Source organism: Loxodonta africana, chromosome 4, assembly GCF_030014295.1.
Source record: "Loxodonta africana isolate mLoxAfr1 chromosome 4, mLoxAfr1.hap2, whole genome shotgun sequence".
Taxonomy (NCBI): domain Eukaryota; kingdom Metazoa; phylum Chordata; class Mammalia; order Proboscidea; family Elephantidae; genus Loxodonta; species Loxodonta africana.
Window position 1 is genome coordinate 84,196,642 of NC_087345.1, and position 13,735 is coordinate 84,210,376.

Consider the following 13,735-nt stretch of genomic DNA (forward strand, 5'->3'; position numbering starts at 1 on the left):
CTCTACTTATATCACATGTCAGGATGAACTCTTTGTTGTTAGTTGCCGCTTAGTAGATTCTGTTCATGGTGATCCCATGTATTCAGAGTAGAACTACTCTATAGGGTTTTCAAGGCTGTTACCTTTTTGAACCAGATATCCAGGCTTGTATTCTGAGGTGCCTTTGGGTGAGTTCAAACCACCAACCTTGCAGCTAGTAGTTTAATACTTAACTGTTTGCACCATTCAGGGGTTCCACAAGATAAACTAAACCCAAATAATGTCCCAAAAGTGAGTAAGTTAATTTAAAAGAAAGAAGAATCTATCTCCATTGTCTTTGTGATTTTCCCATTAAACCTTTTTACTTAATCCTAAAAATGAACTAGGAAATAATGCAGAAATATCCTGAAACTTTTACATTGAAAAGGAGAGCTCTGGAGTGCCCAATTTTGTTTCATACCATGGTTTAAGCTGCAGTAAAGAATTTCCAGTTACTCTTAAAAAACTGGAGCCTGAACATTGAATATTCCCAACAAGTGAGAAATATTCTCTGGCCTTTTAGAATCCACATCATGAGTACTTCATATGGCCAGAAGCAGATTTTATTTAATTGCATTTCCTTTTTATATCACTGAGAATTTTCAGAATCCAGCCTGAGATAAATGCATTACTTGATAAATGCATAAATTTATTATTCTTAATAAAGTAAGATTAAAAGAAGGTAAACTAAATAGCTTGATTTTTTTCTTTTTTCTGATCATAATAGAAAAATATTTGAGGGGAAAGTCTAGCTTGATGACTATACAGAATAGGAAGAAACAATGTGTGTGGTAATGTCATGAAAGATGATTATGGGTTATTCAGATTTAAGCTCAGCCACAAAGCATTAATTGTCTCTTACTTCTTTGTGAGAAATGCAATTTTTTTAACAGTGTCTTTGAAGGCTTCTTTCACTTGTTTGTTTCAAAGTGTATAAATGAATGGGTTAAGCAAAGGGGCAACAGAAGTGGCTAGCATTGACACCATCTTATTAAGGGCCACTCCTTCCTTTGCTGAAGGCTTGATGTAGATGAAGATGCAGCTGCCATAGGTCATGGAAACCACAATCATGTGAGAAGAATGTGTAGAAAAGGCCTTTTTTCTTTGTTGGGCAGAAAGGAATTTTAGAATGGTCTTGACAATGTATGTGTATGAAAGAACCACACCAATTAGGGTAATAATTAGTGTTACCACGGCAAAACCCAAGGCATTTTTTTCTATAAGCGTTGTGTCTGAGCAGGATATCTGTAAAACAGGATACGTATCACAGCCAAAACTATCAATGAGATTTGAGTCACAGAATTCCAGCTGGAGACCCATACTAAAAGGTAGGAGGATGATCAACAGGCCAGCAAACCAGGAGCAGAGAAGAAGGGTAGTGCAGACCTTACTGTTCATGATGGTTGTGTAATGCAGGGGCTTACAGATGGCCACATAGCGATCATAGGACATGGCAGCAAGGAGAAAAAATTCGGTGGCTCCAAAGAGGACAACAAAAAACATCTGTGTGGCACAAGCATTATAGGTAATCGTTTTATCTCCAGTTGCCAGGGTGTACAGAAATCTGGGCACACAGACAGTGGTGAATGACACTTCCAAGAAAGAGAAATTTCGGAGGAAAAAATACATGGGAGTCTTAAGGTGAGAATCTAAAAGTGTGAGGGTGATAATTGTCAGGTTCCCAGTTACACTCAAAATGTAGGTGAGAAATAAAAATATCAAAAGCACAATCTGTAGAATTGGGTCATCTGTCAGCCCCAGCAGGATGAATGTTGTTATGGCGGTATGATTTCTCATCACTACCTGTGTCAGGTCAAGAGCGATTGGCTCTGAAGAGAGAAGGGCTGTAAGAAGGAAGCTAGCGTGGAACCTGAATGAAGGATGTAAGCAGTATTATTGTAGTGCATTTTACATTTGGATAATGGAAGTTCACTGGAAATATTTAAATATGAATCTTAGGTTTATAATTCCCTGATTAGAAACTCTTTATAAAGCTGGCAACTAAAACAAAAAACAAGTCACTCATCATGTACCTTGTTTCATACACTATTTCTCAATATTATTGCCTTGTGGCACAGCTATTAAAACAAACAAACAACAACAACAAAAAAAAGACACAACTCATAGCACAGCTATTAGCACCCCCTATTTTACAGATTATTATATTTTTTAAAACGTTTTTGTTTTGTTTTGTTTCCAGTCACCTTTTTCTTTGCTTTTCCCATCTTACTGAACTGCTCACTTTTCATAACAGGGTAGGATTTGTCCAGTAGTATTTTATGCTGGTCTCTGATTATATTTAACCTAAGCAAAATATCTTCAAAGGGTTAGATCATGTCTTTGTACTTTAAATTATCTCAGATTAGGAAGAAAAATGTTTAAAATACAAGGTTATATCTTTGTTTTGTCTTTCCTGTATTTAATCAAACAAAAGCATTTCTAACCCAGTAAAGCGGTTGCTTGTTGTGGCTGTTGTTAGGTGCCATTGAGTTGGTTTCAACTCATAGCGACCCTACGTGCAACAGGATGAAAAACTGCTCTGTCCTCACAATCTGGTCCTGCGCTATCCTCGCAATCGTTGTTTTGCTTGAGCCCATTTTTGCAGCCACTGTGTCAACCCACTTAATTGGGGGTCTTCTTTTTTTTGCTGACCCTGTACTTTACCAAACACGTTGTCCTTCTCCAGGGATTGGACCCTCCTGATAACATGGTTGCATAGGCGGAGGGTTTCCCGAAGAGATGTGAGGAGCCTTTTTGCTGGAATATGCCTGGTTTGTGCTGTCCTGGTGCTTTGAGCCATGGCACCAACCCAGAAGGAATGGTCTTTGGTACTTGCTTTTTCTGCCAGCCTGCTCATCTTGGGTGTTCTCCTCAGCAGTACCCAGATCTTCAGAATCTGTCTCAGACACATTTCAGTGACCCTTCCTTTTGACATTTTTTTCTGCCCTCCTCCTCAAATCACCTTTTCCTATTAATATACCTGCCAACTCACTAACTCTACAGTTCTTTGAATTCTTAATACATGCAATCTTTCTAAACAATACCCATGAACAAACTGATCCATATGATCCAAGTTTTATACACAAATTTTAATAAACCCAGTTTTTCCTTGGCATTTGCCATTGTCAGGACCTCCTACCAGTTTTCCGCCTCCTTGGATTCTAATATTTACATTTTCCCAGTTATTATTCCATTTGCTGGGGGCTCAGGAAGATCTCCAGCCTTCCTGCCAAAACTTTCTTTCAGTTTGATTTACATTGTGAGGAGCCATTCTCAAACATCCGTCCTGTAAAAGAAGATCTGGTAAATACATTCTCACTGGGGGTGCCATTAATGAAAAATAACTTAATATATTGACTCATAATATGTCTTCGTGTTTTATTAGTGGGAATTGATTTTGAAATGAGCAATTTTCAGTGTAACTCAGGGGTTTTCAGGGAAACCCTATCTACCCAATTCTTCCCAATGTGTGTGAGAATCAAAAATACATTAGATTTCCTTACTTCTCTTCTTTACTATTGCTCAAGTAAATAATCAACATTCATTCATTCAGATAAATATTTAATGATCACCTATTATTTACAGAGCATAACATCAAAGACTGGAGATCTAACCATGAACAAGTCTCTCTCCAAAGGAGACTTCAGTCTTCCGATGGGAGATAATATTTCATTTCAGTGTATGATCAGAGACATAGTAAGATAACAACGAAAATGAAATTTTGTGTTTGGGGTAATAACTAGCCCATTGTGGTCGAGTTGATTCTGACTCATAGTGACCATTCAGGACAGAGTAGAACTGTCCCATAGGGTTTCCAAGGCTGTAAATCTTTACAGAAGTGGGTTGCTGCATCTTTCTCCCATGGAGTATTTGGTGGGTTGGAATCAATGATTTTTTGATTAGCAGTAGAGTACTTAACCACTGTACCACCAGGACTCCTCTGGGGTGAAAACTATTATTATTATTATTCCTTGACAATCACTCTTCATTATACTGGTGTCGCTATGAGTCGGAGTTGACTCGACGGCAGTGGGTTATTCCTATTTTACTGTCTTACTCAGTTCCTCTAGGCTTTTTTTCTATTAAAGTTGGCAGTGTCAGTTGTCACCTTAACCTGAGTTAGCAAGATGCGTTGCTCAGCGTTCACATAGATTTTATGGAATCAAGAAACCTAACTCACCTCATGGGAGAAATGGTTCACTGGAGAGATGGTATCTTGTGAAGTACTGTGAAGCCACACAGAGAAGATTTTGATAGGCCTACTGAGTGATGGAAACCCTGGTGGCTTAGTGGTTAAGAGCTATGGTTGCTTAACCCAAAGGTCAGCAGTTTGAATCCATCGGGAGCTCCCTAGAAACCATATGGGGGAGTTCTACTCTGTCCTCTCGGGCTGCTATAAGTCGGAATCAACTGGACTTCAACAGGTACTGATTTCTACATTTCTAATTCTTGTTTCCTTTCAGCCTTCTTTCTTTCCTTTCTTTCTTCCTACCATGTTACCATTCCAATTGCTGTCGAGTCAGTTCTGACTCATGGTCATCTCGTGTGTGTCATAGTAGAACGGTTTTCCATAGTGTTTTGAACGACATATTTTAAGGAAGTAAATCACCAGTCCTTCCCTCTGAGGTGCCTCTGGGTGGACCAAACTACCAATCTTGGACCAAACTACCAATCTTTCAGTTGGCATCCAAGTGTGTTAACCTTTTATCTTTGTACCGGTCATTGACATTTTTTCTCTATTCTTCCTTTTTCTACAAATTTCCTAGGCTCTGAAATTATTGTCTGTTTCCACTTTTGAAAATTCTTAATCTCCAATTTTGATAGGAATGACTTGAGAAAAAAATCACTTTAGAATTTTAATGCCCGTTAGTTTAATGTGTTAGATAAATAATATAATCTTGTTTTAATACATGAAACTTGTTAAATCAAAATCAGTTCTAGCGGCCGGAGCTAGCCTTCGGAGCCAGAAAAGGCGCTGCCGCGGCTGTGGCCATCCGTCATGCCGAAGCACGAGTTCTCCGTGGACATGACCTGTGAGGGCTGCTCTAATGCGGTCAGTCGGGTCCTCAGCAAGCTGGAAGGAGTTCAGTTTGACGTTGACCTGCCGAACAAGAAGGTTTGCATCAACTCCTCTGAGCACAGCGTGGACACTCTGCTGGAGACCTTGAAGAGAACAGGAAGAGCCGTTTCCTATCTCGGCCCCAAGTAGCAGGGTCCTGGCCCCCGGCCCGGAGGATGGACCAAAGTGGGCAGACAGACCTGGGACCTGGCAGTTCTGCTCAGTGATGGGAGTTCCTGGGGAGACCCTCACTCGCCCTGCTTGCTCCTCACTAGCTTCCCTGCAATAAAGACAAGCTGCTTTGTTGAAGATGTCAAAAAAAAAAAAAAAAAAAAATTAGTTCTAGCAATGAAGCTAATGTTGTGGTGAGAGACCATTTGAATATAAGGCTGCTTATTTTGCTTTTTGTCCACCTGAAGCCACATCACATTCTCATTTTAGTTAATCTACAGGTGGTTTCCTTGAAAATTGAAAGCTACTTTTTTTTTTTTTTTAATATAATTTGGATCATTTTAACGTCTGAAAAAACAATTTTGTTAAATAAACAATACATTTTGCCACCTCCCCCCCAAGGTAGTGTTTTCATTGACATCAACAGGTAGATCTTGAGGAGCTAACCTATACAAAGCTACCTCTTCTCACTGCCACTTCGGGAGCTACAAGTGTGATTGAGGTTCAGCTTTTCTCTTTTATTGAATCCCTATTTAATAAATTCTTTTATATATTTCAGACACCATGACCTCACTTATGTTTGGAACAATCCTCAATCAGTCTTCATTTGGGAATAGGATTCCTATAGACTGGAATATTTGAAGTCCAAGAAGGAGTTGAACAGCACTTCCCAGGTTCCCTGTAAGGCCATTTCTAATCCTCATGTTCTTTGATTCTTATGACACTGTGGAATATTTTGGGAGGAGAATGTCTTTTCTTTTGCCCTTCATATTTTGCCTCTTAAGTAATAACAGTCTCTTCAACGGATATTTACAGCAGTTTTTTTTTTCTAAAGGTAGGTTGATCATGGCAGGAAAATTCTAACATGAGATTTGTTCAGAATAAGAGCATATTAGCAATAACCGTTGACTCCTTTTTTTTTGCAGTCTCAATTGCAGTGAACTGAAATCAGATTTTTTAGCCTCTGTCTATGTTTAGAGAGTATGGAAAAATATGACAATTGCATACTTACTTTTCTGACAGTGCTTCATCGGAAGCCCTTGATGGAACCACAATTTGAAGGGCAGCAGGCTGGTGGGGAGGCTTGTGTATGCTCCTGTCCACACCTCGCATCATCTGTCTCCATTCAGCTCCATTCTGTCCAGAAGCTTGTGCACACACACACGGACAGACAGACAGACACACACACAGTCACAAAAACACACCCTCTAGCGGGCAAGTCTTCCAATAAACAGTCCTCGCTTAGATTTTTATTGTCCTGATATATTGAGACCCATGTCAACCTCCTGTTCTCTCAGCAAGTCTAAATGGCACCTGATCCTAGATTTCCCAGTACTCTCTTTGTTCAAAAGGAAGAAAAGGGTAGTGCAGAGAGAAAGCAACCCCTCTCCCTGGTTTTGGAAGAGGGGCACATCTGATCTTCCTGCCGAGGAGGCAGCTTGACCTGCAAATTCTTTAATAGCAGCATATCTTTTATATGTTTAGTTTGCCACCAGTGCACAGAGAACATCTGAGTGAATAAGAAAATATTCCTTGGTGACCCAATTTCAAAAGTTACTAATGAGTTGGCAGTGGAATCAATGACGCCAAAGTCACAGGTAGCAGTGGGAACAGTGTTCTCCTCAGAGACATGGAGAGTGGTCTGATGTAGTGTGAATTCCATTATCTCTTTTGTGTTGACTCTTTATATTTCCTTAAGGTTTTGATCCTGGTCTTCAATCTTAATTTATATTATCTATCTTTGACTTGAATCTTGTGTAAAGTCAGAGTAATTATTCTAACTTTAAAGGCAAGGAAATTGAGAAGTAGAGAAATGAGTAGTCAGATGATACACAGCGGTTGCAGGTTTTGGACAAAAGTTTATCTGAATACAAAGATTCTGCTTCTCCTTCCCCTCCGCCCCCTCCACTAAACTCATTTCTTTTTCCAACATTTAAGAGGACTACAAGCTTTTAAAGTGCAGACTTGATGTTCTGATATTACATTCCAAGCTACTTTTGGTAATATGAATCAATGGAAAGAAAGTCTTGCATCCTAAGTACTGGTAAAAAATTGCCTGGTTCCAGGACTTGTTTCCTATTTTGCTAAAATTTATTACTGCCCAGTTAACTTGAATAAAACTATTTTTTTTATTTTCTCTGCTGCCATTTCTAGAAACTCTCCTTCCTGCTGTTCATTTGTGATGATGTACTACATTTTCCTGAGTGATGACTGCCTTGTATTGTCCTTGACAGCATTTGTTTTTATTTAGCTGATAAATTTTTGCCTATCATTTTGTAATAAACTAAACCATACATATGTGAATGGTCTCTCTGATTTTTTGATTCATTTGCTTTTAAGTGGGGGTAAAATCTAGTCACTATTATTACTATAAGTGAATTTGTCTTAGTGTCTAGAGAAACAGCACAGTGAGATACATATTCTTCAAGGAATTGGCTCAGGAGATTGTGGGGGCCTGGCAAGCCTAAAATCTGTGAGTCAGGGAATAGGCTGGAGACTCTTGCTGGCTCATACATTTGTGGAAGGATGGCAAGTTTGAAATCTGTAGGTCACGTGATAAGCTAGAAATTCCTTGTGTCCCAACCTGTGTAGGTCAGGAGATGGGAAGAGTGATGGGATAGGCCTACCAAAATATCTGTTTATAGTCTTGAGGCAAACACACCTTTGGGAAACTTTGTTTTCCCTGTTTGATTGATTGATTTGATTATTACGGGAGATAATTATATTACATTCTATTGGATGTGAAGTAATTATATTACATTATGTTAGATTACTTTATGGAAGGCAATCTGTTTTACTTAAGGTCAACTGATTAAATCATCTATAACTACTCCATAAAAGCTCAGGTAATTACTCCATAATAACAAGCATACTAGTGTTCGGTGAAGCAACTGGGAATCATAGTCTACCCAAGTAACACATAAAATTAAACATCACAGAATGTTTGTCCTTACTTTCATGTTTTTCTTTTTAATATCTCTGGCTGTTTGCTGTGTTTTCATTTCTCTGTTCTCCTTTCGAATATGGAAGTTATACCTAGTGTTCTATGTTTTTTTTAACCTTTCAGATTATTAATATTAATTTATAATTACACTAACTTCTAAAAATAATTTTTTACCTTTTCATTAAATTTTATATTAATAATGAAAACATTTGTAGTATATTTAATACTGTTTTGTGCCTTATTGTCAGTCTGTTAATTATGTCACGGCTTTTTCATTCTTCAATCTTTATTTTGATTTGTGTCTTACTGAGTTTGTCTTGATTTCAAAATTATTTCATTTGTACATAAAAGTTGTATGTATGCCAAGTCCTTGCTTGCCCATTGATTTATATCTATTTTTTTAATTTTTTTTTGTGCTTTCAGTGAAAGTTTGCAAATCAAGTCAGTCCCTCATATAAAAATTTATACACACCTTGCTATATACTCCTATTTGCTCTCCCCCTAAGGAGACAGCACACTCCTTCTCTCCACTCTCTATTTTGGTGTCCATTCGGCCAGTTTCTGTCCCCCTCTGCCTTCTCATCTCCCCTCCAGACAGGAGCTGCACACATAGTCTCATGTGTCTACTTGATCCAAGAAGCTCATTCCTCACCAGTATCATTTTCTATCCTAGTCCAGTCAATCCATATCCGAAGTGTTGCCTTTGGGAATGGTTCCTGTCTTGGGCTAACAGAAGGTCTGGGGATCATGACATCTGGGGTCCTTCTAGTCTCAGTCAGGTCATTAAGTCTGGTCTTTTTGAGAATTTGAGGTCTGTAGCCTACTGCTCTCCTGCTCCCTCAGGGCTTCTCTGTTGTGTTCCCTGTCAGGGCGGGCAGTCATCAGTTGTAGCCAGGCACCGTCTAGTTCTTCTGGTCTCAGGCTGATGTAGTCTCTGATTTATGTGGCCCTTTCTGTCTCTTGAGTATCGTAATTACCTTGTGTCTTTGGTGTTCTTCATTCTCCTTTACTCCAGGTGGGTTGAGACCAGTTGATGATCATAGGTGGCCGCTTGCTAGCATTTAAGACCCCAGATGCCACTTTCCAAAGTGAGATGCAGAATGTTTTCTTCATAGATTTTATTATGCCATTTGACCTAGATGTTCCCTGAAACCATGGTCCCCAAGTGCCCTCCCCTGCTACTCTGGCCTTTGAAGCATTTGGTTTATTCAGGAAACTTCTTTCCTTTTGGTTCCATCCAGTTGTGCTGACCTCTCCTGTGTTGTGTGTTGTCTTTCCCTTCACCTAAAATGGTTCTTGTCTAGTATCTAATTAGTGAATACATCTCTCCCTCCCTCCCTCCCTATTCTAGTAACCATTAAAGAATTTTTTCTTTTGTGTTTAAACTATTTCTTGAGTTCTTATAATAGTGGTCTCATACAACATTTGTCCTTTTGCAACTGACTAATTTCATTCAGCATAATGCCTTCCAGATTCCTCTGTGTTATGAAATATTTCACGGATTCATCACTGTTCTTTATGAATGCGTAGTATTCCATTGTGTGGATATACCGTAATTTATTTTCCATTCGTCTGTCAATGGGCACCTTGGTTACTTCCATCTTTTTGCTATTGTAAACAGTGCTGCAATGAACATTGGTGTGAATATATCTGTTCATGTAAAGGCTCTTATTTTTCTAGGATATATTCCAAGGAGTGGGATTGTGGGATCATATCGGAGTTCTATTTCTAGCTTTTTAAGGAAGCAACAAATCAATTTCCAAGGTGGCTGTACCATTTTACATTCTCACCAGCAGTGTATAATTGTTGCAGTCTCTCGACAGCCTCTCCAACATTTGTTGTTTTGTGTTTTTTGGATTAATGCCAGCCTTGTTGGAGTGAGATGAAATCTCATTGTAGTTTTGATTTGCATTTCTCTAATGGCTAATGATCATGAGCATTTCCTCTGTATCTGTCAGCTACCTGAATGTCTTCTTTAGTAAAGTGTCTGTTCATATATTTTGCCCATGTTTTGATTGGATTGTTCATTTTTTTGTAGTTAAGTTTTTGCAGTGTCATGAAGATTTTAGAGATCAGGCTGTGACTGGAAATGTCACAGCTAAAAACTTTTTCCCAGTCTGTAGGTAATCTTTTTACTCTTTCGGTGCAGTCTTTGGATGAGCACAGCTGTTTGATTTTTGGGAGCTCCCAGTTTTCCAGTTTTTCTTCTGCGTTTTTAGTAATGTTTTGTATGTTGTTTATGCCATGTATTAGGGTTCCTAATGTTGTCCCTATTTTTTCTTTCATGATCTTTATCATTTTAGATTTTATATTTAGGTCTTTGATCCATTTTGAGCTCGTTTTTGTGCCTGGCGTGAGGTATGGGTCTTGTTTCATTTTTTTGCAGATGGATATCCAGTTATGCCAGCACTGTTTGTTAAAGACACTCTCTTTTCCCCATTGAACTGTTTTGGGGCCTTTGTCAAATATCAGTTGCTCATATGTGGATGGATTTATGTCTGGATTCTCTTGTGTTTTCTTTTATATGCAGTTGAACCTAATGCTAACTGATTCTTCTGCCTACCAGCCCTGTTTCTGGAATCAGTCCATAATGGAAATGGTTGTTTCTGTGGAAGCTATGTCCTGCATGTACTGCTGAAGTTTTTAGCTTCATTTGTTTGTATCCAAATGTTTCCTTTACCTCTGAGTCCTATTTCCTCTCTAGCAGTTTCCTTATTGTTGCATAAGAGGCCTGCCTGGTGTGTGAATTTAAGTAGCGCTGAAACTGCAACCTTTTGGAAGATTTTTTCACAACTGCTTGAAACGATTACTGATATCCACCTATGCTTTAAAATCAGTGCTTTTAATTTGCCCTTTTCTTTGAGCATACTCAAGGCCCTTCATACAGCCATCCATCTCATAATTATTTTAATCACTATTATTGTTATAGAGGCGTACATTAACCTGTGTACACTGCTTTAGCTGGGCCCTGCCAATTTTGATATTTGTCTTCCAATGATTGGTGTTGCCCAGAATCTTTATGCTACTGATTTCATTTGGTCAGATGACATGTTTTGTATAATCTGAATTCTTTTAAATTATCGAGACTTGTTTTATAGCCCTGAATATTAACTGTCTTAATAAATATTCTGTGAAAGTTTAGAAAAACTCTTTACTTTTTGGTTGAAATAAATGTCATTTTGATCATATATGAGGTTAGTGTTGTTGAAGTCTTTTATACACTTAGCAAATTTCTGGGTACTGGTTTAATCAGAAAGGAGCCCTAGTGCCACAGGGGTTAAGCGCTTGGTTCTAATCAAAATGTTGACAGCTGGAACCCACCAGCTACTTCACTGGAGAAAGATGTGGCAGTCTGCTTCCATAAAGATTACAGCTTTGGAAACCCTATGGAGCAGTTCTACTGTGTTGTATATGGTATCTATGAGTTGGAACCCACTCAACAGCATTGGGTTGGTTTGTTTATTTGTTTTTGGTTCAATCAATTATTGAGACAGGAATGTGGAAATTTTTGTGAATGGTTTTGGATTTTTTCTCTTTGAAGGTTTATCAATTTTTGCTTCACATATTTTGAAGCGTTATATATACATAAGCATTTAGGTTATTTATGCTCTCTTGAAGAATAAACCTCTTTTTCAGTAAGAAATGACAGTCTTACAAAAATTATTTTATTTTTGTTGTTGAGAATATACACATCAAAACACTCCAATTCAGCAGTTTCTACATGTACGATTCAGTGACATTGATTACACTCGTCGAGTTGCACAAGCGTTCTTCTCACCCTTCTTTTCTGAGTTGATCCTTCCCCATTAACATTAACTCACTGCCCCCTAAGTTCTTGTCTCATCTTTCGAGTTGCTGTTGTCAGTCTTTATCCCATTAACATTCATTGCTCTAAATCTGTTTTGTCTGGTATTAACATGGCCATTCAAATTAAAAAAAAAAATTGTAATTATATATTTTTTATTCTTTTGCTCTTAACCTATTTCTGTGTTTATATTAAAAGCTGCTTTCTCAAGGGCAGAAAAGAATTGCCTCTTTTTTTCCCCCCCAATCTATCTTTACCTTTGCTGTGAGGCATTGAGATTGCTTGCGTTAGAAGTGATTATTAATTTGGTTGGGTTTGAATCTACTGTCTTACTGATTGTTTTCTAGTATTGCCATTTGTTCTTGGTTTCCTTTTTCTTCTTTCTTTTGGGTTAATTCCATTTGTTCCCTTTGTTGGCTGATTAGCTATATAACTCTGTGTTATGTTATTTTTGTGATTCTTTCAGATTTATAGTATACATATTACACTTATTGCAATCTACCGTCAGCTAATGAGAGGCCACTTTATATATAGTCAAGAACCTTGCAAAGGTGACTTCTCTCTCTTCCTTCCTTTCCTTTGTGCTATTGTTCTCATATGCTTTAAACTCACAATATTTTATGTATTTGTGTGTGTGTGTGTAGGATTTAAACTCTCAATTATCATTTTAGGTAATTTAAATATTAAGAAAATAATTCTTTTATATTTGTTCAGGTTGTTACCTTTTCTGGTGTTGTTCATTCCTTTGGTAAGTGCGTATTACTATCTGGTTGCAATTTACTTCTGAGGGACTTAACATTTTTTGTAGAGCGTATTTGCTGGTGATGAATTATTTTAGCTTTTTCTATTTCTGCAATGTCTCTATTTCACCTTGAATTTCGAAAATCTTTTTTGTTGGGTATAGAATTCTAAGTTGCCATTCCCCTGTCTCCCCCTACTTTAAAGATGTTGCTTGGCAGCCTTCTGACTTACACTGTTTCTGTCAGGAAGCATGCTGTCATTCCGTTTTTATGTAATAAGATTTTACTCTTTGTCATCTTGTGAGATCTTCTCATTTTATCGAGTTTTAAGTAACTTTATGATGCTTCATCTTCTTTTTTGTGCGTGTGAGCTCAGGATTTGTTGTGCTTTATGTGAAAGTTTGCAAATCGAGTCAGTCTCTCATATAAAAATTTATATATATCTTGCTATATACTTCTAGTTGCTCTTCCCTGATCAGTAGATGTACATTTTCCACTGAATTTAAAACATTTTCCCTCGTTTCTTTTTTTATTTCTTCTGTTCCTCCTGTCTTTCTTTTTTTAGGGGATCCCACTTATACAATGTATTGGGCCACTTGAATTTGTCTCATACTTCCATAATATTCTGTTCACTCTTTCTTTTTCATGTTTTTTCCTTGTATGTTTCACTTCGGATGGTTTCTAATGCTATTTCTCCCATTTCACTAATTTTTATTTCTGCAGCACCTTACTGATGTTAAACTCATCTGGTGTTTCTTTTTTTTCTCAGACAGTTTAGTTTTCATTTCTAGAAGTTTGGATGTTTTTAATAGTTTCCATGTTTTTACTTAACTTGCTTAACACTTCTTTTAGCTTCTTCAACATAATCACTCTTTTAATGTCCTTTTCTTTTAATTATTTCATCTGTCATTTTTGGGTCTATTTGTATTGATTGATCTCCTCATTTTAGGTTGAATTTTCTACTTCTTTTCATGCCTCGTAATTTTTCACTATACATT

General features: G+C 37.7%; 2 protein-coding genes across 2 annotated transcripts; one reads left to right on the forward strand and one right to left on the reverse strand.

Moving 5' to 3' along the window:
- Window positions 1-942: 942 nt before the first annotated feature.
- On the reverse strand, window positions 943-1,849 carry LOC135231381 (olfactory receptor 6C2-like). Its single transcript, XM_064285254.1, has one exon. It carries the CDS (start codon window positions 1,813-1,815, stop codon window positions 943-945), a length of 873 nt encoding a protein of 290 aa, XP_064141324.1. The 5' UTR covers window positions 1,816-1,849.
- A 3,138-nt stretch (window positions 1,850-4,987) lies between these two features.
- Window positions 4,988-5,227, forward strand: LOC135231382 (copper transport protein ATOX1-like). The gene has a single exon (XM_064285255.1). It carries the CDS (start codon window positions 5,018-5,020, stop codon window positions 5,225-5,227), a length of 210 nt encoding a protein of 69 aa, XP_064141325.1. The 5' UTR covers window positions 4,988-5,017.
- Window positions 5,228-13,735: the final 8,508 nt, after the last annotated feature.